The sequence below is a fragment of the Camelus ferus genome, chromosome 6 (assembly GCF_009834535.1).
Source record: "Camelus ferus isolate YT-003-E chromosome 6, BCGSAC_Cfer_1.0, whole genome shotgun sequence".
Taxonomy (NCBI): Eukaryota; Metazoa; Chordata; class Mammalia; order Artiodactyla; family Camelidae; genus Camelus; species Camelus ferus.
Window position 1 is genome coordinate 65,389,502 of NC_045701.1, and position 27,421 is coordinate 65,416,922.

At 47.7% G+C, this 27,421-nt stretch overlaps 1 protein-coding gene and 3 long non-coding RNA genes across 17 annotated transcripts in view; 1 reads left to right on the forward strand and 3 right to left on the reverse strand.

Annotated features, from left to right (window-relative positions):
• Positions 1–21,113, reverse strand: part of LOC116664322 — a 28,368-nt gene extending 7,255 nt beyond the window's left edge. Inside the window, exons 1-2 of the long non-coding RNA XR_004320798.1 lie at positions 21,053–21,113; positions 4,658–4,667 (exon numbers count right to left, since the gene is read on the reverse strand). This is a non-coding gene — a long non-coding RNA (uncharacterized LOC116664322). The remainder of the gene's footprint in view (positions 1–4,657; positions 4,668–21,052) is intronic.
• RAD51B (RAD51 paralog B) overlaps positions 1–27,421 on the forward strand; it is a 723,675-nt gene that overhangs the window by 512,867 nt on the left and 183,387 nt on the right. Inside the window, exons 11-12 of one of the 14 annotated variants that reach the window (XR_004320786.1) lie at positions 21,378–21,497; positions 22,510–22,806. The exons of 12 other annotated variants lie outside the window; for them this stretch is intronic. Coding sequence is in view for 1 of the 2 variants with exons in the window: in XM_032482247.1 (XP_032338138.1) it covers positions 20,135–20,148 (14 nt within the window). In the remaining variant the exon portion in view is untranslated. Of the gene's footprint in view, positions 1–20,134; positions 21,066–21,377; positions 21,498–22,509; positions 22,807–27,421 lie in introns of those variants that run through there. One more of the 14 variants, XM_032482247.1, reaches the window with a different exon arrangement.
• Positions 652–3,299, reverse strand: LOC116664318. The gene is made up of 2 exons (XR_004320790.1): positions 3,097–3,299; positions 652–2,524 (listed from the first exon to the last, which is right to left on the reverse strand). It is a non-coding gene; the product is annotated as an uncharacterized LOC116664318 (long non-coding RNA).
• Positions 5,491–11,168, reverse strand: LOC116664317. Its single transcript, XR_004320789.1, has 2 exons — positions 10,006–11,168; positions 5,491–5,878 (listed from the first exon to the last, which is right to left on the reverse strand). It is a non-coding gene; the product is annotated as an uncharacterized LOC116664317 (long non-coding RNA).

Below are 27,421 nucleotides of genomic sequence, written 5' to 3' on the forward strand. Positions count from 1 at the left end.
ACTTTCCCTGTCCACCAAGAAAGAAAAGCTAAGCAGTTAAAACAGGGCACGCAGGGGTGTCTGAGAGAGGTACAAAGAAAACATATCCCAGTCCCAAATGTGAAAGATTAAATGGCTTCCTACTTGAGACCTTTTTTTTTTTAAACCCAGGAAACAGTAAGACAAATCAGTCCCTGCTCCAGGGCCCACCAGGCCTTTCACCACAAGCCATGCTGCTGGGACAGGACCCAGGCACTGTCTTTGTATTGTGTCAACATTTAGTGTCGCTGGTATATCTCACACACACTGTATGTACATCAGCTTATCTGGTCCTCCTCGCAGTCTCACAAGGTAGGACTCTGTATCAGTTCTTCACAGATGAGGAACGAGGCAAGGAAAGTTCAGTCTCTCGCTAGAAAGTGATAGAATGTGGATTTAAACCCAGGCAGCCATGCTCCTTCCTCTCTCCCTCTCACCCCTATAGTACTTCTGTTCATGTGTATCACAGCCTCTTAGTCATCCTCACTCAGCTGCTCAGCACAATACTATACACATATTAGGAGCTCAGCGAATATTTTCCAAATAGACGAATCATCAGAGCAGATGCTGGTGGTCTGATCTTCCAGTGGGAGAAGTAGCTGCAGAGAATATAATAGAGACGCCATCACTGCGTTCTTTTCTTTTCACCATTATTAAAAATTAGGAGACGCACACAGGAAAGGCGCCCCAGGGAATGTTCGCAAGAAGGAAAACACAGGCGGCATTCATGAGCTGAAAATTGGCCAAACTGATACCACCCATGAAATGCTAGTGAGGTGTCTTGTATTGTGAATTGCTTTTATTGAACTTGGATGTGATGCAGTGATTTCTTTCCTCAGTGTGTGTGTGTAACTATACATATATATGGCAAAGTCCAGCGTTTGTCTCCCTAATTGTACTGGCATGCTAGTTACTCTGTTGACGTGCTGCAGTCCTGGTGACGATTCAGAAGTGTGTGCTTCCTATCAGCCGACGGAGTGAGCACCTCTGGATTAACCCAGAAGTGCTCAACTCTGTGCCTGGTGTCTTTTAGTTGTATGTTGTAAGCAAAGAGACTGCTCAGAGACAGGATTGAAGAAGTTTGTCTGGCAGAACCAGAATTGCCAAATGAGAATTCTGGAGGTGGGCAATGAGGATTAAGTAATGGAGGCAAGAGGAAGCACAGAATATCAGACTCTGACATAAAAATCATGGTCTTAGAGCCACTTGGGAATGTCATTTTTTCCCAAGCTCTGGACTTAATGTCATTACCATCACTTTTGTCCTGTGGCTGTGAAAGGACTTTCTTTATTCCACTACAGAATTCACCAGAGGCTGCTTTTGTTTAAATGGAAGGAAGCAGTCCATCACACTTCTCAGATGAATATTCCCAGTGCAAGAGAAAGCACATGGCCTGCGTCTCTGAATTTCAGTGAGGGCGGGACTCACATGCAGCACAAGTTCTCTTGAACTCCAACCAGAACTGGAAGGAGAGAAGGCTAAAAAAGAGTGGGCATAAGTCAGGACAGATTTGGTTTTGCTGCCTAAGCAAACAAGCCCCTGAAGTCTCAGTGATTTAAAGCCAGGTCTCTGCATGTCTGAGAGCCCCTCTGGGAGGCTGTCCTCTGTGTGATGATTCAATACTTCATTTCAGGATCAGCATGTTCTTCTTCACTTGCCGTCGTAGTGGAGAGAGAGAGAGAGAGAGAGAGGTTGTGGATTGGCAATTAAGTGCTTCTTCCAAGAAATGACACACATCACTCTTCCCATGGCCAAGCAGTCACGCATCCACTCCCAAGTCCAAGGAGTTGGGACCGCCCCCCCACCCCACCCCGGTATTGGGAAGGGAAGGAGAACTGTGTATTGGTGAACACTTGTAATGTCTGCTCCATACTGCCAGACCCAGTCAGCTGGCAGACATCTCCTTTCACGTCCACCCCTCATACCTTTCGCTCAGATTACTGGGCACTTATCAAAGACTTATGAGGTAGTGTGGAGGGCTGAAGACCAAATCGTTTTGCAGCCCATTTTAGTCCACAGGCAACCTTTTGGAAAAAATGGACTAGCCAGGGAAAACCAGTTCACTCTGGGCACTTTTCCCTTGAAGCTATCAGATACTCATAGCTCTGGGAAAGGACAGTGGGTGAAAGGGAGCCATGGCCTGATTTCAGTAACACATCTAAGGTGGAACAACTCACTTTAAGTTGCCCAGAAAAGACTTCTGGAAATGTGCCCTTCTGCCTCCACTCCCTCCCTTGTTACCAGACATGATTCAAATTCCCTCTAAGACGTTTTCAGAAAGCAGCTTTCCCAGCAGCAGAGAGAAAAGAAGAAGAAAAAACTTTCCCTTATTATTCTTCCAATAATGAATTCCTGCTCGGAGCGGGCCGCTTCCATGTGTTTTCAGTCAAGCGCTGATGGCAGCCTTGCCGGGGGACATTTCCAGGAGGCTGTGGACATAATGGATGAGGTCTCGTATTGACAGGAGCTACTCTCGGTTTTCCTTCCAGCTTAGCCCTCCTGAGCCCTGAAATCAGACATGAGAAATGACTCACGAGATCCTGCTTGTGCACCAGCATGGCCGCCACACCTCTCTGCTCCTTTTAACTAGGTCAGAAGTCACGGTGTTAAAGCTTCCCTCTGCGAGACTTGTAGACCTGGATCTCAGTAACTTAAAAGGGACTTAACTTTCTCTGACCAGACCAATTCTTTATAGATACCAAGATCTCTCTTCAGGACTGAAGCATAGTCTTGGTCTGCCCTGACATCATAAGAACAAAGGGAGAAATTAGGTCACACGATTTCCTGCCTAACACCTGATCTCAAGTACCCAAGATGCTTCCAAGTAGGCAGCGGTGGTAGGTCACGTTTGCTAAGGGGACCAGCCTACTCATTCTCCCCAAAGCAAATGTCTTTGGATGATAATTCAGTTTCAACTTACCTACACAGAACTTGTGCAGACTATTACTTACAGTTGGGCTCTTACCATTGAGAAGAATGTCAGTTACCTCGGGTAAAAGGGGACAGGTGTTGATAAGGATACAGGTGGTCTGGAATTGGAAAGCCTTAAGGAGCCAAGACAACCCTGGGGTTCATTACCTTCGAGTCCCTGCTTCTCTCCGCAAGTCGTCCAAGGCTCTTCTCTCTCCCAGCAGACATGCCCTATGTACTATAATTCTGTTCACTCAGAGCTTCAGCTCGCCCATGGCTCATCCTGGGCTCTTGAGCTTCTGTCTGTATACCTCAGCTTTTCAACTGCAAGCCCATTGGCTTTCTTCCTGGGTATTTCCTAATTAAAATTCCTAAGAGAGAATATGATTGGCGTGGGCTCGTCGTATTGTTTTGTCTCAGATAACATCATTGGTCGCTAGCCAGCCAGTTGGTTGTGGGCTGAGGGAGGAGCTGATAGAATGGCTGCTCAAGCTACAGCAGGCATGGGCAAGGGCGCTTCTCTTAGGGGCCCTGAGAGGTGAGACCAGGACGGCGAGCTCCAGTGCACTTTTTGCTCCTCAGCCGGATTGCTGCACAGATCCTCACTCTGTCTCTTGCTGCTTCTTCCCCTGCTCATCACTGTAGACCTGGCCCCCCGTTACTGCTCATCCCCAAGCCCCTGACTCCAGTGTCCCACTTCTCACCCTGTTAAAGTACCCAGTCACCGAGGTGCATGACTAGTGAGTGGGAAGGAAGACGTCTTAATATGTATTTGAGAATATAAGGAAGATTGGGGAAGGTGTGATATAGAAGAAGGAATGGAAATACAATCCTTCCTTAGCTAAAGAAAATCTTGCTTCCACCAGGACCGAGTACCTTTCCCCTTTCTCCCAATCCCCCACAGCAGGTTCCCTTCCCCCAAGACATCACCAGAAGCAAGAGAAACTTCCACTGAGGAACCCTGACCAAGCAAACAGGGAAGGTATTCTAGCTCCACTAATCCCCAAGACCTTCTTCTCACCCCTGTGAGGATTCCTAGTCCCCATCCCAGACCCTTGCCTTTCCCTGGCCCCCACTCTCAGGCCTCAGGGAGCCATGGCTCTGGATCCTTGAAGAACAAGGTCCAAACAATCTACTTTCAAACTGAAGTTTAGAATACAAGCAAAAGACTGTGTTTAGATAAGGTCTTTGCCAACTGTGTTCTCCCAAGATGTGCAAAGCTCTTCATTAGCAGTGTTCACAAATCATGTTGTTTTTGGAGGACTGGTCATTTATGGTGTTGCGCTATTTCAACTGAGTCAGAGAAATTGTGCTTTGTCTGAATTCACACATCACCCAGAGGACTAGGGGGGAAACTGAATTATGATACTGAGCTTAGCCTCTTACTCATCAAAGACCACTGCCTTTATACCTCATCAGATGGTAAAAGCCCAACGCAAACCATCCACATTCAAATTTCAGGATTTCCGTATTCCTTTCAGTGAATACGAGGCTAGAAATGCATTAAAGGCAAATCTAAACAACCCCGTATTTTCGTGCCCTTCCCTGAGCTCTGAGTGTGTCGGTGGTGATTAAATCATTGGACAAACCTTATCCTGTGACTGACACTTTCATCTACTGACTGAAATTGCAAAGTTTCCCTAGGAGCCGAAGACGGCAGAAAAGGCCGTTCTGATGGTGTTTCTAATCCTGCTGCTGTGGGATTCTAGAGCCAGTTCCTCTGGACCACTTCCAGATCTCTGCTCATTCTGCTTAGAATCTGGGGTAGAAGCCTCTTACCCCTGGCTGTCCCCTGGGATCTGAGAACCCATCTGGGGTTTGTCTGATCTCTCCCTCCAACACCACATCCCTCCTCCACAGTTATTACCACTATAACAGCTTGAAAGTTGATGCAAAGATGGAGCAGAAGCCAGTTTGGCTTTCTCCCAGTTTTCTAAGCCCCTCTGGGGTTAATCAGCAACCACATGTCTTTGTGTTAATAATGTAAGTCTCTCTAAGTAGAACACCTGGAGGAAACCCATAGGAAGGCTTATGACAAAGACAATTTTGCAGTAATTATTTTGACCATCACTTTCTTTAAGCTGGACTCAGACTCTCCAGACAAACACAGCTTACTAAACCCAAGCAACTAGCAACCTGTAACTCTTAACGTTCCTTAAGCCACCTTGAGTTTTGCTAATACTTTCGATGCCCACATCTCAGCTCCAAAGTCACCTCATGCTGTGGACTTCAGGCGACATCTCCCCATTTCAGGTTTAGCAAAATATCCTGAGTGCATCTCCCTGATAGAATTCTTTGGTGCCATCTTCCCAGCCCTTTCTCCACCCTCCCAGACCATCTGACAGTGGTATTCACACCTCTGGAGAAATAGCAGACCTTAACTGGGACTGCTTACCACTTCTCTTAGTAACTAACCTAAATGCCCTTAGGTGTTAGGTGATTTCCTGTGCAGAGGAGAGGAGTCAGGAGCTGGGGAGGTGGAAAGAGTATGCAGGAGACACATGGAAAACTATTCACTGTTCTACTTGTCTGATAAGGCTTCCGTAACAGAATACTATAGAGGAGCTTAAACAACAGAAATTTATTTTCTTCTACTTCTGGAAGCTAGAAGTCCAAGATCAAGGTGCTGGCAGCTTTGGTTTCTCCTGAGACATCTCTCCTTGGTTTCCAGATGGACACCTTCATGCTGTGTCCTCACATGGTCTTTCCTTTGGGTGCCTCTTCTTGTAAGGACACCAGTCTTATTGGATGAGGGTCCTTCTCTTATGACCTCATTTAACTTTATTATCTCCTTTTAAAGGCCCTATCTCTGTATACAGTCATAGCAGGGATAAGGGCTTCAATATATGAATTTGGGGGTAGGGGACACAATTCAGTCCATAACGCCTGCCACAGTGCTGTTTCCCTCAGTCATCGTCATCTTCCATCCTCGGATGGTGCTCATCTAATCCTGAGTGGGAGCAAAGTAGGTATTAGTCAAGAAATGTGACTTTGTGCAGTCAATTTGAGAATGGCTAAGCTAGATAGGGCACCGGAGACAGAGTGAAAAGGTGGATGGGTGAAGAGCTACATGAAGGCATGGCTGGCTGGATAGACAGATAGATGAATAAATGACTTAGTGTGTTGATAGCACCAGGGCAGACATTACCTCTTATTAGCCCTACTTCTTTGGAGCTGTAGTTTTTTACAGGCAGGGGTTGCAAAATCAAACGCTCATGCTAAACAGGTAACAGAGTGGCAAAAAGAGGCCAGGTGCAATGATACGGGATAGTGAGGACTGTGACAAATTGGAAAGAGCATGCCCTGTCTAAAGGGGCAGCGTGTACCCAGCTCCAGCCAATTGTTACTTCGTGGAATGCGAGCAAAGTAATGTTGCCAGAACTTCTGATTTTTCAAGGGAAGCCAGAAATTTCTATTTTCAGATGAAATTTTTCTTTAAATAAGTCTTTAAGTTATAGTAACTAATTCCAAAAATTATAAAATACTGTGTAAGCCAAATAAACACAGTTATATTCTGAATGAACTCTGGAGGCTGCCAGATTTCCACTCTTGGAACACTAGGAAGACATCTGTAATGTCATCACATGAGGACGTAGGTGTTGAAGAGCTCAGGGTCACAAGTACACTGCCAGGTTCATATTCCAGCCCACCACTTGAGCTTTGTAATCTTGGGCGAGTAATACATGTAACTCAGAGCTGTTATAAGGATGAAATTAGTTAACACACAGAGATGCCTAGAATGATGCCTGCTGCCTAATAAGAAAGCAAAAACTGAGCCAGTATTATTAGGTAGTATCTCTAAACCTCTTAGTTTCCTCATCTGTAAAATGGGGACATTTTTCTTATCTGTCCCCCGAAGGAAGAGAAAAATACACAGGACAGGGCTTGCAAAAGTGTGCATATTGCTAAGAAATACACCATGCACCACTCTTGTTACTCTGCCTGTAGACGAGGCTCAGCTTTGCCCCATGCAGGCACGGGAATCCCAAGCAGGAGGACAGTGGTGACTAGAGCCGGTCCTTTTGCGTCCAAAGGTCACTTGGCTGTATTGCTATTCTTAGAATTTGCTAAGTTTTTATTTTATTATGAAAATTTTAAATATTCAGAAAAGTAGAGGAAACAATATAATGAGCGCCCAAGTAGCCTTATCTAGATTTAATCATTGTTAACATTCATCTTGGTGCGTGTTCCTGGCAGAGATGTAGGAATGGAATGTAGGAAAGAGAGGCAGTAAGGAAATGGGGACGGACTGAGGCTTAGTGGTACTGACTGGGAGAGCTGAGAGCTTTAACTACTCAGAGTTCAGAAACGCCTCACTTTTGCAAGAATGCAAGACCCAATCAGATGTAGGTGGTTCCCTTTTGGATAGGACCTCAAAGAAGAAGTTTTTGTGCAGGATGATTTGTTATAGATGATAACATTAGTACCATTTCAACGAAAGTGGCATTATAAGCTGACACAGAAATTTCTCTTATTATGTTTTCAACTATTGTTATTTTTAAGGTTTTAATTTTTTTGCAAAGAGAATGTGCTCATGGATTGCTCGTGCCATTGAAAATTAAGAATGTCTAAAGAGACTTTCAGTGTGGAAATGTCTCTGTCATAAAAAAAATTCAGGAAATGAAACTGGTGGATCTGTGAGAAGCCCAGTAAAATCACGGCAGTAAAAAGAAATGTTGATCACTAAAAATGAAAGGTTTGAGGAGCAGAAACACTCTGATTCAAAGAAAGTATATGCCAATTATAAAAGGCTCTTTTCTGTTGAAGCATTTAAAAGGCTAAGACATATTGCCCCATTTCTCAACATCAGCTATTACCGCATGTAAATGCGAAGCCTTCTCCCCTGGAAAGGATGCCTTACAACGTGAAAGCAACTAAACCCTGCTTTAAAATTCTATTATTCAGACCCTTCATTAATTTAAGCTGACATTCCTCCTCAATTGAGGCAAATCATCAAAGCTTTATTGTATTGAGAACCTTGAATTCAGCAACAAAGAGCATGGGGTTTGGAGGGAAATGGGGGGAGGGGGAGGGCTGAGCGCTCTGAGGCCCAAAGAACTGGAGGGAAAGGAGGGGTAGAGGGCTAGAGTCTTGAGAGGCGAGGGGGAGAGAGGAGGAGTTAGAAGAACAGAGGTAAACTGTGGGGTGGGAAGGGGGGGTGGTAGATGGAAGGAGAGAGGGACTTAGCCCTTTGCTGTAAAGCTGTCCCTGGAACCTCTGTTGTTAATCAGCATGGTAGAAAGCAAAACCAGCCCGCCACTTTGCCCTCACAGATATTTCTCCAGAGTCAGGATAAGGAGGGAGATAGGGAATAGGGGAAGAGAGAACATTCCCCTTTCTTCCCTCATTCAGGCGCCCCTTGAACCTCCTGCCTGTGGTTCCCTGCCCAAAAGCACCATGTCTGCAGGAAGCCGACAGGCCCCTGGAGCCTGGACCCCCAGCCCGGGTCACCAGCCACATCTGGCCCAGTCGCACCTCCACCCCAGGCTGCCAGCAGGCCCCTCTCTTCCTTTCTTGCGTGATTTACGGCAGGATGTATGATGTACTAGGTGGAACATGTTGGATGCATTGTTGAGGCATCAGGCAAGAAAGGATCTTTGAAATGTGAGGATGTCACCCATCGACTTTTATTAAGCATCTACAATTTATAACTAGAAGAAAGTAAGATTTGTAAGGTGAACTTTAAAGCCTAAGTAAGGGAAAAGTGAGTTTTTCGATGTGTAACTTAATTAAATAAAATACTAATTTCAAAAAGCAAGGTATAGTAGTCCCCCCTTATCCATGGTTATAGTTACCCACGGTCTGCCATGGCCCAAAAGTATTAAATGGAAAATTCCAGAAATAAACAATTTGTAAGTTTTAAATTGCATGCCATTCTGAGTAGCGTGATGAACTCTTGCACTGTCCCTCTACATCCAGCCCCAGACTCGAATCCCCTCTTTGTCCAGCATATCCATGCTGTGTATGCTATCTGCCCACTAGTCTCTTAGTAACTTTCTGGGTTATCAGATTGACTGTATCACAGTGCTTGTGTTCAAGTAGCCCTTATTTTACTTAATAATCACCCCGATGCGCAAGAGTAGTGATGCTGGCAGTTCGGATGTGCCAAAGAAAAGCTGTAAAGTGCTCTTTTCAAGTGAAAGGGTGAAAGTCCTCGACTTAATAAGGAAAGGAAAAAATATACTATATATAGGGTTCAGTACTATCCATGGTTTAGGTACTGAGGGTCTTGAAACGTAGACCCCGCAGATTAGGAGGAATGACTGTAGTCCCAGAGGGTTTTTTCTCTGCACCAAAAAAGTCCTGACGGACACAAGAATCTCACAAGGACACTGTGGAGCAGACAGCTCCTGGTACCCTGCCAAGACCAATTCAGGGAGGCTACAGGACTTGTTTCCAGACAGCCACCTTCCAGCCCTGTGACCTCAACGAACCCCTGTGACCTCCCTGAGTCACAAGTTTCCCAATGTGTAAAATGGGAATAGAAATAATATGTCCAGTCTTTACCCCAAGGGACCCAGGAGGGTGACCCGGTAGATGAATGGATGGTTTTTCAACCATCACTCACAGCCTGAACCTGGGCTACTGCATTGACCCATTCTCTAGTTTTAAGGCAAATCAGATCATGCTATTCCTCTGCTCAGAACTCTGAAGTGACTCCCTTTTCACTCAGACTGAAAGCAAAGTCCATCCCCTGTCCTTAAAACCTGCATGCCTAGCAGCCCCCGCTGCCCCATCTCATGACTCCCGCCTTGCTCACCTGCTGCAGTCACCCAGGTCCCACCCCTTTCCCCACTGCCCCTGTCACCAGGCATCCTCCCCCTCAGCGCCTCTGCGCTTCTGAACCATTTGTTGGACTGCTTTTCCCAGAACAGTCCCATAACTGATGCCCACACCTCCTTCCCCAGATATTAGCCTGACCCCCTCACCACTAAGTTTTCGCTAAAGTGTCACCTTCTCCATGAGACCTACCCAGTTTAAAAAGCAGCCCACTCTCCTTGCCCCCATCCTGCACTACTTTTACTTTCCCTCAGCACTCATCACCATGCAGCGTAATAAAGAACTCACTGCGTTTACCGTTCGCTGTGTGGCTTCCCTGCTACGGTACAATCTCGAGCACAGGCATCTTTGATTTCCCACTGATGTGCCGTAAGCACCTTGAACAGTGTCAGGCACACCAAGGACCCTCGATAAATAGCTTGGATCTTTTTTAGAGGTCTAGGATTTAAAACGGGTCAAAGAAGGGCTACTCCAATTGAAGAGAGCAAGAGCTCAAATTCTGCCCCCATCCCTGCAGGCTCTCCCTGGAAGAACTCTTTCTCTGATGAGGAAGTTTGAAAACAGCTGGTGTTTTCCTTCTACGTAAAAGCAGAGTTGAAGATATAAAGTGCTGTGTAAGGGCAGGCCCAAAGGCCTGGCACAGTGGTTGGTAAAAGCAGGTGCCTGGTTGGTAGAGCTTATAAAGAGGTTGAGGTAGGGTAGGGGGGACAAGGATCCCAGGACTGGATCTTTGCTGTCATTCAGGTCTAAACTTAACCCTGACCACTCAGCCAAGCCTTACCTGTCTATGCTTTCTTTGTTCCATACAGCATAACTGTAATGATTTTAGACTGGAGAATTGGAAGGATGTTCGCTGATAGTTACCATATGCTGGGCAGTGTCTGCACTCAGCTCGATACATAAGCGACCTCACGAAACTGTCATCCCTCCCACCACTGCCTCTGTGGTACCTCGTACCAGACCAGGCACATAAAGCTACAATTCCCCCCAAGGACCCCACACCCAGTTTCCACTCTGACCACTAAGGAAAAGCTCCAATCATGTCATCTCTTTACGTAAACAGAAATCATTTATACCTGGTGTGTTCACTGCGCTCTCCATATACCCACTCTTTGCTGAGTTTTTCTTTCCCAACCATTGCTGACGTGTAGCATGCCAGCTATTAGTAAAAGGCTAGAGTAGTTCTTCATTTGTGTGGGACTGTCCTGTGTCCTGGAGGACATTTGTTCTTCCTGTCTCATCCACAAAATGCCAGGTGTATCCCCCAGTAACTGTAAGAACCAGATGTGCCTGCAGGCAATATTCCAAGTACTCCTAGTCGAAGGCACCAGTGATTGTATCTCTGAAAGATGGTGCACCAGAGGCAGATACCACTAGGTTCTGCCATTGATGAGGGAGTCTGTCTAACCCCAGGGTCACCTCCTCTCCCCGTGTAAGTTGCTTCCTACCCTTGGTCTTTTTTTTTTTTTTTTTTTTTTGAAGTATAGACAATGTTGTATCAATTTCTGGTGTACAGCACAATACTTCAGTCATATAGGAACATACATATATTCATTTTCATATTCTTTTTCACCATAAGTTACTACAAGATATTGAATATACAATATAAACTTATTGTTTATCTATTTTGTATATATTAGTTAGTATCTGCAAATCTCAAACTCCCAATTTATGCCTTCCCACCTACTCCCCCCACCGTAACCATAAGTTTGTTTTCTATGTCTGTGAGTCTGTTTCTGTTTTGTAAATAAGTTCGTTTGTCTTTTTTTTTTTAGATTCCATATTTAAGTGTTATCATATGGTATTTTTCTTTCTCTTTCTGGCTTATTTCACTTAGAATGACAATCTCCAAGTCTATCTATGTTGCTGCAAATGGCATTATTTTATTATTTTTTATGGCTGAGTAGTATTCCATTGTATGAATATACCACAGCTTCTTCATCCAGTCATCTGTCAATGGACATTTAGGTTGTTTCCATCTATCCTTGGTCTTGATGAACATTTCTTTTCATCTCTGATTTCCTCTTTATAAAAACATAGGCAGTGGGAAGGAGAGAAGAAAATACTGAAAATTTCCCTGGACCTATATCCTTCTAAGAAGGGTCCTGTTCTCTGGAATGACTTTGGACTCTTTTTCAAGTTAATGATTGAGAGAGTTTACTAGATGTAAGTTACCATGCCCAGCAATCAGAGTCTAGGGTAAAAGAGAGAAACAGGGACAGAAACAAATGGATTCATTAGGACCCAAATATTGGGCTGCAGCCCGTGGGGCTTCCCCACTTGGACCCCCACATCAGTCCTAACTTGCTCTTGGATCCCTGAGTATCACTCCTCTCCTGCCCACAGGGCATGACGAGTTCTCTCTAATTTCTAAAAATATCAACATTCTCTGCAAGGTGAATGGCCAGAATCGGGATCTTCTAGTAGAGCAGGGATTCTGTAACTCCCTAGACCCTGGAAAAGTGTGACTATCTATCAAGAGCCATCCAGAGAGGCTGTCAGATGAACCAGCATGTCTTTTCTTCTTGCCCTGCTTCTTGTTTCTCTGGGGCACGATTCACACATGCCAGCGCCCCAGCTCACGGGCCGTCTAGTCCAGCCCTGCATCCCACCCGCCCATCTTGCTGGGGCAGTCCTCTGTGCAGAACTCAGCACATCCTGTTTGTTCAGTCCCCTTTGTCTCCCATTGGAGCAATAGGGAGAGAGGATTCCTCTGAGCCCCTTTGCTGTGAGCTTTGAAATCAGATCCTGGCACACCTGATTACACTCAATAGCTGGAAATGGTAAGGATGTCCGATGGGCAGCAGGCTCTTGTTTTAAGCTCTGCACACCAGGAAGGCAGGGGCTGGGTCTCCTTCTTGGGGCTGCACTGGAGGGGGCAGGATGCTCCTGCAGGAAAAGCAAACAGTGTAACTGAAGGGAAATTCACTTGAAAAAGAACTCAGAGCAGGACCATCAAGCAGCATATAAACTGTCCCCGAGGACACAAAGTGGAGCTTAGGTTCACTCCTCTCTCCTCATACATCCTTGGCTGGGAAATATTCAATTCCAGTAACCATCTGCTCAAGGGCCAAGAGGGTCAAACCTCTGTGTCCTTCCTTTTCTGTACAAGTGTTGCCACTGAGACCTTGGCAAAGGGAATAAAAACATAGCGACTTACATGCCACACAGTGGGAAGCTCAGCAGGCATTGGAACATTAAAGGGCAGCTCTTGTGCTTCCAGGAGCTCCTCAGCCTCCATGCACTGCAAGCTTTCCAACAGAGATGCTCCCCTAATGCACTAGTCCAGTGGCTTGAAAAGTCATTAGGAAAACTTCACACATACAAAAAGGCATAAAGAGCCACCTTGACCCACACCCAGCTTAAGAAAGGAAATCTTACTGATCCAGTTAAAGCCTCCAGTGCCCTCCCTGAACCCACCTTCCTCCCCACCTCCCCGGCAGTAACCGTTCAGCCATTCCGGGCATTTCGTTATACCCTGTACATTCCAGTGATGTGCGCAGCCCTCTTTGGGGTAATCACTTAACCTTTCGGAGCCTCACTGTTTTCATCTCCATAAAGGGGCTATTGAGAGGATTAAAGAAAATGATTTATGATAAATATTTGGCTGTTAAAAGTCAGCATAAAGAATTGGGTTAAATGCAAGGCCCTTCCTAGCCTGGTCCTGGACTTGCCTGGACAGCCTCCCCTCCTCTCTACAGCCCTCCCCAGCCTTCCACATGCCATGTTCCCCAGACAGGCCACTTGCTTTCATGGCCAGCGTGGTTGGTGAGCTTATCTGCCTGAAATGCTCATCCCCTGTTTCAATCTTCCTTCACTTGAGGCTTAGATGTCAGCAACTCTGGGAGGCCTTTGCCATCACCCCAGGCAATGATTCATGGTGCTCCCACGGCACTCTGCCTCAGTCTGAGCACTTGCAGTGTGCCCGCCCCACTCTCTCACTGAGCTGGACTAGCCCACTGCCTGCTGGCCCAGGGCAGGCCCATGCTGAGTGTGTGAGTGCATGAGTGAATGAGTGACAGTTCAGGCATCAGACTTAGGACTTTCTGTCCTGTTTAACACAAAGTCCCCATGCCCCCAGTACTTCTTATAGGCAATTTTCTCCTCTAAGTCACAAATCTTCTCTGTTCTGGAAGCACAGAACTAAAAGATCTCTTCGTATTTCTCAAAGATGGAGCTAATATAATTGGAAACATGGACTTTCTACCTTCATAATTTCAACAGTTTCAAAAAGAACCCTGGACCGGTTTTATGGAGGCCTTAAACATATTTTTAGCATGTTTTAAGTGTCTTGCCACTTGTGTTCTGTTTCTTCTTACAAGCCTGTAGAAATTCTTAAAGACAGAGAAATGTATAAACCCATTCATCTTGCTTAGAAAATCCACTCTACCGTCACAAACCCAAACTCTGGAAAATGACAACCTGGCTATTAGTGTGTTCTCACCCACACCCATTGTTTTCTGCTGAAATGTTTGGTTGCCACTGGGTAGACTCAGCTTTAGTCATGGAGTTTTAGAGGCTGTGTCTCAGAAGTGGGATCAAGAGCAAGCCTGACAGTAATCTGCACCATAAGCCGATTCGGCGCCCTGGCAAAGAAAATGGGCACACAGTTCTGCCCAGGAGGGAAATATGCCTGGAACACAAAGGTCAGTTTAGGGGGGGTTAACTTTTCTTTCATTTTTATTTTTTATCAAGGTGAAATTTACAAAGCATAACCATTTTTAAGTGAACAATTAAGTACATTCACAGTGTTGTGTGCAACTACCACCTCTATCTGGTTCCCAAACATTTTCATCGCCCTGAAAGGAAACCCCCTACCCATGAGGCAGTGCTCCCCAAGCACCCTTCCTCTCACCTCTTAGAAACCACCAACCTGTGTTCTGTCTCTCTGGATTTACCTATTTCCAATATTTCATATGTATAGAATCTTACAGGGTGTGAACTTTTGGGTCTGGCTCCTTTCACTAGCATGTTTTTGAGATTCATCCACATTATAGTGGGTATCGGTATTTCCTTCCTTTTTATGGCTGAGTAGTACCCCATTGTATGGACATACCACCTTTTGTTTAACCATTCATCCACTGATGGACATTTGGGCTGTTTCCACCTTTTGGCTATTGTGAATAGTGCTGCTATGAATGTCTGTGTACATGTATTTATTTGAATACCTGTTTTCAACTCTTTGGGGTTTACACCTAGGAGTAGAATTGCTGGATCATGTAGTGATTCTGTATTTAACTTTTTCAGGAACTGTCACACTGTTTTCCATAGTGGCTGAACCCTTTTACATTCCCACCTGTAATGTGCATGCACAGGTCAGATGTTATCCTTCTGAGGGTCACATTCTAAGGTGGCACAAGGCCCTTCTAGGTCTAAAGGGCCATTTTCCATGTACATGAAATTGGAAGTCTATATGTAAAGATACAAATTTTGCACAAACACGACGATAGGGAGAGGGGAGAAAGTGGAGTCCTCTGTAGAGCTGAAGTTGAAGGATGGTTTAACCATCTCCTTGCCCGATTCTCCTTAGCTAAGTAAGCAACCACACTGAAGAATTTCATTGTCTATCATGTCTTCTTTCCAGTTTGTCTTCACTCCTACTTTATTCTCAAAACTGTAGGGTTGCAGTGAGTGACTTTTCCATCCTTGGCCAGATTCCAGTAAACATGTGGGGCTCTGTTAGCACATGATCCGGCATTTAGAGGCCCCCATTTGTGAATGCTGAATGCTGAAAGCAACACATGCCACTCATCAACATCTGCAAGCCAGAAATAGGAGGGACACCTTTAAAGAGAAAGCTGCAAAAGCAAAGTTATTAATAGTAGCTGTTGAGGAGAAAGGCAAGGCCATCAGAGCCCTGCTGAGTTGGACTCTTCAGAGGGAAAGGGCACAGGACTGATTTCTTTCTTGAAACTGCCTACAAGGAGCCAAGGCCTAGGTTAAATCTACATATCAGTATTTTTGATTGGAAGAAAAAAATACTCTTGTATTATAATCTTCCTTTCCTTCCTTCAGTCTGGCAGCTGAAGTCTCAGCAGTCCAGGGAGAAGGCCTTCCTGAGAGGGGCCGGGAAGCCCCTGGGACAATGCTCTTTCCGTTAGACACAGATTTTTATGGTTGAACGAGGGTCTGAAAGAAGACACGGAACAGAGGGTTGGGGAGCAAGGCCAGAGGAGGCCTCTGAGAAAGGGGGTGGGTCTCCCGGGTGTTCTCAGTGAGTGTGGGGCCTCAGGAGGCTGGCAAGGAGAGAATGGGAAGGGTCTGAGCACTGGGAGAATGAGTGCTTCCTGTGGGGCTTGGCAGGAAGGAGACTCACCATTTGGAAGTAGGTCTTCACAGCTCATCCATAAGCCTCAGAGGCACAAATCACTTGGAAAGCACAATGTATCTGGCTTAGAACAGGAGGCGCAGCTCTGAACTGAGCCCTGTCCCTGGACACAGGGACATGGCAGTTTTTCACAGGGCAGGAGGAACTTGTCCACACTACCGGCCGGTAAATAGAGAATGAGCAGCCAGATTATCTTTTGAGATGGACCACACTCCCTTTGGGGAGCCATGTGGAGAACCAGTGATGTCAGCCTGGAGGGGAGTGAGCCTCCTCCCCAACCCCGGGTAAGAGCTCTTGTCTTAATCCAATGGAACATTTTGCAGGGTTAATGGGTGTGGTGGGCTAAATGGTACCCCCCCCAATATGTCACACCCTAATCTCTGGAACCTGTGACGGTGAACTTTAGAAAAAAGGTCTTTGCAGATATAATTAAGTGAAGGATCTTGAGATGAGATCATCCTGGATTACCCAGGTGGGCTCTAAATCCAATAACAAGTATCCTTTTAAGAGGGGAGAGACACGAAGAAGAGCAGGCCACATGACCATGGAGGCAGCGGCTGGAGCGATGCTGTCACAAGCCAAGAAACTTCTGGAGCCACCGGAAGCTGGCAGAGGCCAGGACATATCATCCCCTAGAGCCTTCAGGGGGCCCACAGCCCTGCTGACACCTTGATTTTGGATGTCTGGCCTCCACAACTGTGAAAGAATGAATTTCTGTTGTTTAAGCCACCAGGCTTGTGATACGATGTGGCAGCAGCCCTGGGAAGCTAACACAGAGGTGCACAGAGAGAGGAAGGGACTGGAGTGCGGGAGAATCTGGAGGTCTAGAAAACCAAGTTCAGGCTAGATTTGCTGCTGGCGTCTCGGGTGAACTTTGTGAACTTCGTGCAGCAGGTCTGTTTCCGCCTGTGTTCCTCATGTGCTTGCTCCTCAGGACTGAGAGTGGGGCTCCTGGCTCACTCAGAATCCGAGGAGGTCGGATCAGACATGGTGGTAACAGTAATGATCACACTCTTTCTAGAACGTTTAACATATGCTAGATGCGTTTACCTACATTCTGTCATTCGATCCTCAGAATAATCTTACAAGGTTAGTATTTGCATCCCCACCTTACGGATGAGGAAACTGAGTTTCTGAGAGGGCCTGTAGCCTGTTCAGCGTCAATCAGCGAATGAGCCCAGGTCTCCCTATGCTGGATCCACTGCATTACAAAAGGCTTAAGCCCCACAAAGACAGTAGGTCCAGAGTCCCACGGTGTCCCACAGGGCCCAGCTGGATGATGAAACAGGATTTGTTTATTTTCTGAATATTAGCAACGCTGGCATTACAGTTGGTGTGGATTGACTGAGATTAAGGTTGCTGAGAGAACCTGGTTAGACCCTGCGAACAACAAAATATCCACATTTGGGGAAAATCTAGTCACACCTGAGACCGATCAAGGTCCTCTCAGCCCCACGGCCCCCTGAAGCTTTCTCCTCTCTCACCATGTTGGAGGAAGAGAGAAAACCCCCACCGAAGTAGCCCCTGCCGAATAAAAGCTGGACAGTCCGCAAAGAAGACACATCCGAGTAGCTCCCCTCCGCAGCCAGGACCAAGAAGGGAGGAAACTGGCTGAGAGAAGGGCTCTGGAAAGGCCTGTCCTGAGCAGCCTGGCACATCTGGGGCCCCCTCTTGTCCAGCTGGACTCAGGCTCTGAGTCCCTGTGCCTTTCACTGGGTCCCCATCAGAGTTTTAGGAGATCTGGGCTGACCCCCACTGGCCGGGGCTTTGGCTGGGCCGTGGCTAACATGGCAGCTGCTACCCCATCCTTCCAGTGTTCCGTGTTGGAGGCAGACCTGGAGCAGGGAGACGACCCAAGGACCTGCCAGATTTCCTCCCATGCAGACCTCTGTGCGAGATAAAGTCAGGCAAGGCTGTGCCCCGGGACAGCAACATAATAAATTCCCTCTGGCCTCCTCCCGGGCTCATTGTTCTATGGCAGGAGTTGTTTTGAGTACGATCAAAAGGAAGGAAGAGCACTGTGCTATCAGGCTGGGGAAGAAGGATGCTCTCCTGACCGCTCCTGTTGCCCTTGGCCACCCTCACGTTAAATATGAGGAAACTGAAGGACCATGTGCAGCCTAACCCTGTCCGCCTGGCGAAGCACGTGGCCCTCTGGGGATGCAGCACCCCCATCCCCAACCTGCTGGCAGGCGCCGTGGTGGTCCAGCCCAGGTCCCTTCACCCAGGCCAGGGCGCTGGGTGGTCCGAGCGCGGGGCAGCAGCAGTGCGGGGTGGGAGCCTGAAGCGGGCCCTGGAGTGGCTGCATGAGCTGTTGTGTACCCCATGGTCTGAGAACTGAGGCTGTGAAGCCACAACCCTTGGAAATAATAGGCCAGAAAAGGAACTTCCCGAGTTTGGCTGGCCTAGTGCCTGCGGCTCAAGACAGTGAATAGCTCAAGTTCTTGGGAAATGTAGTTGACTTCAGGGTTTGCAGCCTTTCGTTGCTCTGCCCAGGTTCATGGGGCGGTGTGTGCCGTGGGGCCCCATGGCTGGATTCCTGCAGGGAACTGAAGCAGAAAGCATCGCCTTCCTTCAGCCCCGGACTGCTGAGGCAGGAAGGGCGGAGCTGAGGGTTCCTCCTGACAGACTCGCAGGCTCAGGGAGTCCTTTGCCTCCCAGACGTCTGCCCTGCCCGATGCCCTGAGTCTGATTCACCAGGTGCCTGGCTGCAGCGGCTTGGTCACCTTTGTCTGGGCTGGAGGCCGTTTCTGAGCCATCAAAGGAGCCTCAGTGGTAGAGGATGTCAATGTGCTTCCTCAACCAGAAAGGTGGTTTGAGTTCGGCCAAAGCGGCCCAAGCAAACAGGCAAAAGCCTATCAATGGAAAGATGGGGGCTGCTGGGAGATCACACGACAACAAAATGAGAACCATTATCAGTCTCGTCCCAGCCCGAAGGAGGGAGAGCCTTTGAAGCCACAGACAGGCTGAACAGAACTTTCCACCTGAGAGACGCTGGAGATGGGAGGTCAGGCTGCCTTCAGCCCCCACGAAACCTGATCAAAGCCCGAGGCAGAAGGGAGGGGCCCACAGCTGCAGCCCCGCTCCCCCCACGGGGCCACCCAGGGCTTTCCGTAGACAAGCGGGCTGCCTTTGCAGGGGCCTGTGGGAAAACCCAGCGCAGATGCACAGTGCAGCCGAGGCCCCAAGCACTGCTGGGAGAGGGGAAAGTCAACCCCTCAGTGGTCCTGAAAAGAAGAGGAAGGGAATCAAAGCACACAGAAAATGCAAAGACCACCCACCTGATGAGCGCCTACCTTACGGAAACAAATAACTGCTGGCTTCCCAGGCCCACTTCTAAAAGGATAAACAGGCTGAACACGCCACCTCAGAGCTCCATGCACCAGGGGATTTGTGGGAATCCCAGCCCCTTCTAAGCATCAGAAGCTTAATTTAAAGTGTGTTGGCCTCTGCAGTGCCTATTCGAGGGTTTCTTTGCATCCGCTCTCCTCCCTGGCAACCTGAGAAACAGCAAGGAGCTTCATTCAGGGAGGGACAGGGCCCCAAGTGGACACCTTTAGCGTGCTTCTCTCAGGCTGGATGGCGGTGTCTGCCCGGGAACATTCTAGAGGCATGTTCTATGCTGGATGCTGGAACTGAGGGCACCTGTGCTGGTCCTGCCTGGACTGTCTGTCTGGGACAGTCTCAGCCCACCCTGCCTGGCCTCACGCCTCTTCTTGCTGCCTGAAGCTCGCCTTCATGGAGCCCACAGGTTGGTCTTTTCTGAAGTGGGTGCAACAGAGCAAAGCCATTTCCACTGTGTTCTCCTTCTCAAAACACTGAAAAGCTTCTTTTCTTCTTCTTGGGAATAGTTTAGGAAAGAAGGTTGGGGGGGGGTACTAGTGTGGCGGCCTTGGAGGTACCTGGGGGAAGGAGGGAGTAACTGGAGGAAGCAGGTTGCCCTGGAGCGCTGGGGGAAACTGAGATGAGAAAGTTCCAGGGCCTTTGGTTGAACCAGCTGGCATTCTTTCCAAAATGGATAAACAAGGACTAGACAGAGGGCCTCAGGGAGGAGAAACAGAATAAAGGAAGCGGTATCTTCTCCCCTCTCTTCTCCAGAGGCCGGATCCTAAAGGAGGGAGACAGCTGGGAACCCCCACCCACTCGTCGCTATGAGATCTACACCTTTTTACTACTTTGCCCATGAGATGGATGTGACTACCTCCATTTTACAGGTAGCAGAACAGAGATTCCAAGAGGTGACCAAGGCTCTCCTAGGACATACCTGGCGCTGTCAAGATGGAACTCAACCTTGGTGGCCTGGCTCCAAAGTTCATAACCTTCCCCGCTGTTTCCAGTCCTGCCCTGCCTCTCAGGGCTAGGCTTCTGTTCGTAGACTTTCTGTAAATATTTGTTAAGTTGAACTGAACTGAGTAGCTGAACTTCTTTCACCCTGACCAAGAGGAATCCTTTAAGGGTCCAGGTTATGGGAAGACATTCTCCGAGGCACCAAATAAAATCCTGCTCTGAGGTGCAAGGAAGCCTTTATTGAAATTAATACCCAATAAAGTCTACGTGGACCCCCAAAAAGAAAAACAGAAGGGAACTGGATCAACAAAAAGCTAAGTAGGTAGATAGTAAAATTTCACAGTGTTGTCTTTCTTCCAGGAAGCACAATGTGTTCACAAGCTCTAATGACACCTTCATCCCCATGGCCCTGTCTGAAGGTGATAGACATGTGTACCCCACATTTTAGGCATGGACGGATTGGAGTCCCAAAAGCTTCAGCAGTTCTCACCAAGGCAAACAGAGCACAGAGCCCAACTGGAAGCACAGCCTTCTTCCCCAGACCTGTGTGGGGTGCTACCTCTAGCCGTGTTTCCTGACTCAGCAATTAAACGTTCTTTGATTTAGACTTGCATTCATTTGTGTACATCATTGGGGGCTCACCGTCACGAGGGCACAGAGGCCTGGGCTGGGCCGCTCACTTCAGATGGTGCTGCACCAGACAGTAATCACCTCTGACGAAGGTGGGACAGCGGTGTCAGACTGGCCCTCATCCAGGAGGACCTGGATGGAAACTGCTGGTGGACATAGGGGACGCTGAGGCTCAGACAGCTGGAGACGGGGAAGGGGACTCAATTGCAGAAGAGTAATCCTTTTTTTGCTGGTTCATGTCCAATCATGTCATTTCTTGGCTTTAATAATAATATAATAATAACTGCACATGCCTTTTTAATAGTTCTCCACTGCCAGATAGCATAGGCACAAATTCCTTCACTAGACCCCAGAGCCCTGTCACAGTGTGACTCCCTCCAGGACTCTAGTCTTATTTCTTTCTCCTCTCCTAATTTCTGTGCAGTGATTCCCAATTTGTGGGCTGCGGACCATGGAATTTCAGCAAGGGGTCCCTAGCCAAATATGGGCTGCAAAGACATGGAAACAACCTAAATGTCCATCAACAGATGACTGGATAAAGAAGGTGTGGTATATTTATACAATGGAATACTACTCAGCCATAAAAAATAATAAAATAATGCCTTTTGAAGCAACATGGATGGACCTGGAGATCGTCATTCTAAGTGAAATAAGCCAGAAAGAGAAAGAAAAATATCATATGATGTCACTTATATATAGAACCTAAAAAAAAGACAAATGAACTTACTTATGAAACAGAAACACTCAGACATAGAAAACAAACTTATGGTTACTGCTTTTATCACTTTTGCATACTGTGCTTTCCAGTAAGATGTTATTTGAAGAAAGGACTCTGCTGGGGAAGAGAGTGGGGTGGAATTTACAAACAAGGGCTGAGGACAAAGTACACGCACTTCTAGCCAGCCCCTCGCCACTGTTCAGTGGAGCACCGTGGGAAATCTGTCACAGCCCCGGTTGTGCAAACCATAAATAAAGTGAGATGTGTGACTGATGCAACAGCAGGCATCCCCTCCATTCAGGCCCAAACTACAAGCAGCCTGGGTTTGTTAGTTTTTTAGATGCATGAAGTCCATTGGGCTCTTGGAAATTAAAAACTGAACTTCTACGTTAGTGCGTCCTACTGTCAATGCAAAGAGAGCATCCCCTTTGTGTACATAGTGCAACATTTACTGGTGCTGGGGCAGGGGTGGGGAAGTCCAGCTCTTCGCCTGCCCCAAAGTTCCCAGAAGGGTACTGGTCACTTGGGGCCTGTTTTCATCTCCAAATTAGTCTGCTCATTTGGCTGATGCCTTCTACCCAAGCCCTCGGGGACACAGTTTACCCTTAAGCAGCCTGGATCTAGAATAATGGGAGTAATAAGAGGTGGCAAAACAGGACCCTGAGATGGGATTTGGGGAAATTCTTCAGCTGAGCCTCCACCCTCCCAGCCTGGTTCCAGACAGGGCAGCAAATAAAGAAATCTCCCCTAAACAATCCAGAACACTGTTTATGAACATGTGAAACTCAGAGAGGAGGTCGGAAGAGATGACTTTTTGTCCCTGCTTTTTGCTCTACAGCCACATGTACTTTGAAAAAGCCACCTTCGCAGCATTCAGGCTCAGGGTAAATGCTATGGAATGGATGGCAAACCTCTCTGTTACATGAACGTCCCATTAGAGGCAAATGAGAAACAAAGGCAAGTGGCCCCAGGCCTGTCAAGTCTATGACTGAGCCAGTTGGAATGTGGTGTGTGTGTGTGTGTGTGTGTGTGTGTGTGTGTGTGTGTATACACATGGGAATATAAACATACTTGGCGCTGAGTTCCTATGTGCTGGGGGTATGCTGAGTGGGCAAAAAGTTCCGTGTGTGTTTGGGAGGGTGACGGCGAATGCCCACACGCCTAGATGCTCAAATTTCTAGCTGGGGGGTGGGGGGAACCAAGGGGAAGTTTTGAGAATGGGAGTGTTTCTGTGTCTGAGCACCTAGCTCTGTTCACATGTGCTGGGGGAAACTGGGGGGAAATTTTGCATTGGGGTGTGTGTGCATTCAAGTGTGCCAAGGAGAAGCTGAGAGAAAGTTCTGAGAGTCTCTGAAAATTCTCAGTTAGAAAAAAAAATCTGGCAGCTCCCCATACCACAGGTTGGTACACATTCAATGCTTGTGGAGCTCATTTCCTGTGTTAGTTACCAGCCCTTGTTTATACAGGACACAAAATATGATGTAGAGAGAAGGCTCCAGGTGTCAGAGGTGAGTCGAGGGACAGTGTATTTCGCGAGGGCGGAAGGAGGACTGCGGAGGGGTGGGGTCGCTGCCCGGTGCCGTTTGAAGGAGCAGTGAAATCCATTTTCAGGTTTAATCCACAGTTCCCACCCTTATATGCTTGAAAGGGAGAGAAGACAGAGCTCTAGTCTTAAAATTCATTCTGTCCTCCTTTGTTGCTCTGAAGCCGTTTTAGCGCCCAGTCGGCTTAGCCAATAGCAGCTGGACGTTCTTGTGTGTTTATGTGTTTTTAAGCTTGTCTGGCTGGCTTCACTCTGAGCTTTAGTCTGTGAGCCCAGCCCCAGAAAGTGTTTATGAGCTTTTTCACTATGTTTGATTCTGACTCTCCTTTGTTTGGTGGCACAGAGGGGAGGGCTTGACTTAAGCACTCTGCATGTTCTCTGCATGGTGGCCCCAGATCACACAGGGTCCTCGGGCTGGTGTCCACAGCCAAGGTGGGGAGTTTGACCAACACCCTGTGGTGTGCACATGGGCAGGCACTTCTGAATGCCTCAATGTGGGGAGAAACCGCACTCTACAAACTCCTTGGCGTGTGACCTTCGCAGAGTCTGTCTTGCCAGTGTGTTCATCCATGTGGCACCCAGCCTATAATAAACTCTCAGTGGCTGCTAATTAACCGTGGTGTGTTCCATTCCATTTATGGGCCAGGAGGCCATTACCACACTGACGGAGCCAACGTTGCTGTTCAGCCCAGCTCAGGACCTTACTGGATCAGGTGTTCTTGAACACCTGCAGGGGGTCCTGATGCACCTGTGTGAGAGTCAGGAGCCTCTGTCCTTCCTCTAGTCTGGACTCAGGGAAACAGAAGCAAAAATCTCCTGGCTATTGGAGCAGACGGCCCCACCCTATCAGGAAACCAAGTCTAGGCAAAACAGAGCTTTGAGGATTACACCCACCGTGCTAGGTGCTGGTGGAAGCAAAGAGCACTAACCAGGGAGTATGCTAGGAGGCTCCCTGGGAGACAGAAGCCAGAGGAGCCATACCTTGTCCTCTTTCAGGCCAAGGTCTAAGCCCTGCTTAAGGCTGTTTCTGAGCACAGAGTCCCTATGGTAGCGGGACCCAAAGATGCTGAAGGGGGCATTTCCCAGGCTTTGCCCTGGTCCAGCGCAGAACGTCAGTTGTTTGTAATAGTAGGAGTTTGCTTTATACTTCATCCCTGCTCAGTTGGAGTCCCTCTGTCACCCTCAGGCAATTCACAATCTCTAGTCACTGGGAGACCTCTGAATATTAGCAGGACTCAAGATTGGGACCCATGACTCCACTGAACTGCTTTGAGGCACTGCCTAAAGTTCAGGGAGAAGCTTGTCAAGACAAAGAGACCTGGGGCAGTGGTGGAGATGGAGACAGTGAGGTACAGACCATCACCCTTTATAGGAACTCTCTCAGCTCCTGTTTGCTGGGGGTCTGTACGTAGTAGAGTTAACATTCTGTTCAAGCTAACGTGGCACTCGGTTGAGCTGTGATTCTGTTCAAGGCTGAACATAACCACCTCCCAGAGTGTTCCAGGCCACTGCTGTTGCAGCCTGGGGAGATGTCCTTCCCTGGCTGGAAGGATCTCTACCTGGATCCCGGGCCTGGCCCTGGAGGAAATAGTTTCCCAGGCAGCAGCTTTCTTAGTGTCATCCATTTCCCACCAAGACGAGTCCCCTGGGAGATGCTGATTTCTCAGGCTTCCCTGCCTGTCCCCACAATGATCCCAGCAATGGGTTTACCCTCACAGCCTCGGAAGGGGGCCTGATTGCATTTCCAGCCTTTTTAAAATTCTAAATAAATATTATTTAAAAAAAATTTACATATATGTACTGTTTGTTGTTTCTAAGAACAGCTTAGAGCTTTAGCTGTTTAAACTTACATAGTTATCAAAGGAATAAAGCCAACCACAAAATAAGAATCAACAGAATGCAGTAATCCAATCATAAAGGACAGTCACATGTGCTTACACATACTCAAGGAATCCAGCCAGTAGCATTTGCATCAGAGGCTCTTCATTCAGGTTTCCTTACAAAGGGGTTTGCTTTCAGGGAAGGGTGGGTTACTCTCCTCTGTCCTCCCCAAGCCCCACGCTCCCATGTACCCCTTATCACTGTGGCTGTCATGGAAACAAAAGCCTCCCCTTCCTGGTGTCTCCCCCTGATAGCCTGCAAATCCCTGAAGGCCAAGGGCTGTCTTAGAGGCACACTGGAGAATGGGGGCAGCCTGGGGTCCTGACTGATTGAGGGTCACCTCCAGCCCGGGAGGCCTGAGTACCCACAGCACCCACTAGCCACGGGGCCTTGGATAAAGGTGCTTTTCAAGGGGGTGTGGTCTGGCCTATCTGATTCTCATCCCCATCCGTGGATACTCAGTGCTACATTTCTTTGCCTAAAAAATGGAGAGATATTACCCCAAGCCCTGTCACTGGATTACTTATAGACACATATGTGAAAAAGGCTTTGTAATGGCTTTTTCACGGCTGGTGCAATGCACGTAAGGGAGTGGTGTTATGTTAAAGCCTCTCAGCAACCTTCATTCCCGTCATCTGATGAATGAAGATCTTTCTATGATTCAGAGGCCCAGCTCTTTCTGACTGTGCTGCCTGTTTCCCATGTGACCTTCCTGAGTTGCCTTATCTCGGTGATTCCATCCCTCCATCTGTGAAATGGGAGTGTAGGGTTGTCAAGGCAAATATTTTGAACCCTTAACTGAGTGGCAAGATTGCTGGCACTGTTCTCTGTTGCCGTTGGTGAACTGAGCCTAAAGACACTTCCCTAAAGAGTGATGTTTGGAAGGAACCTAGCGTTTGGTATGATGTGGGACTGAGTGGATGTTAAATCTGTCCTTTCTTGTCACGTGAGTGGAATGGCTGCCCAGCAGTTCTCCAGCTGAGGGGACAGCAAACTCTTACTAGAAAGAGCACATAGTAAATATTTTCAGCTTTGCAGGACATAGCATTCCTGCCTACAACCACTAAAGCAGCCATAGAATATATGTGAACAAGTGGCTGTCTTCCAATAAAACTTTATTTACACAATCAGGCTGTGGACCTGATTTGGCCCATGGGCTGTGGTTTGCTGGCTCCTACTCTAGCTCATGAAATTAATTTGCTAAGGAGAGATAAATAGAGACCTCCTTGTTCATCCAGATCTTTGCTTTTTAACTGTTTTTCACAGGCCCAGGTTCTATGTTCCTGCCATGGGGGTCACAGCAGCAGGACCCTCACTACCTCTTCCCTCCCCTCCCCCAGCTTTGAGAGCTCACAGGCTCCTTCAAGCTCACCCGCTTAATGGAGAGCAGAGTTTCTGTCCTTCCAGGATCTGTTCCCCTCCCTACCCGGGGCCTTTCCTTTCCATCCCGTTTGTGGGACACACAATTTGTAATCTCCTTAAAACCCAAGAAGCGAGGGCTCTGATTCATGTAGATTAAAATCAGCTGCAACCTATTAATGGCCCAGAGCCCAAGACAGATTTTAGGAAACAAAAACACTGGACCAAATTAGACCGAACTGGCCTCTGTCTCCAGAGGAGGGAGGTGGAATAGGATGCTGGGGGGTGGGGGGGGGAGTGGCCATGTGGTTTTAATTAATTTGGATTCTCTTCCTGAAGCTAATTCACCCAACACAAAGCATGTGTACCATCGTGGAAGCGGGCAGCCTGGGAGCTGGGCTCTCCCTGGTGCAGCCCCAGGTCTTGTTGAGGGGACTGGGGCTGGCTGTGTGTCTGTAATTAACAGGTTTCAAAGTGGTTATTTTGGAAAAGAAAATTTCAGTGGCACGTTAAAATCCTTTCATCAGCCATCAGCCAGCGTCCTGAGGCCTTCAGCAAGGCCCTGGCCACTTACGGCTTCAGAGAGCTTTGAATTCCCAGGGTCTTGTTTGAGAATGTGAAGGCTTTTACCGTGGGTTTTATTAGGCTGATGGTTACCATGATTTTCATTATGTTGTTTGGTTACTGGGACCATAAAAATGTTTCTGTCTTCCTAGAGTACCTAAGAACATTAAAAAGAAAAGAAAAAGAAGAGCCCCTGCCTTTACAGAAGTTGCATAACATAAGCCGTGACTCCCTCGTGGGAAAGAGCTGGCTCTGCCTCTGGACGGGTGGGGGCGTGTAGGGGGATCACGAGGCTGGAAGAGGCAGGGCACCTGGCCAGCACCCCGCCCTGACCTCACATCTAAGGAAACTGAGGCCCCGAGAGATGCCTCCTGCTGGACTCCTGCTCTCAGACTCTCGGTCC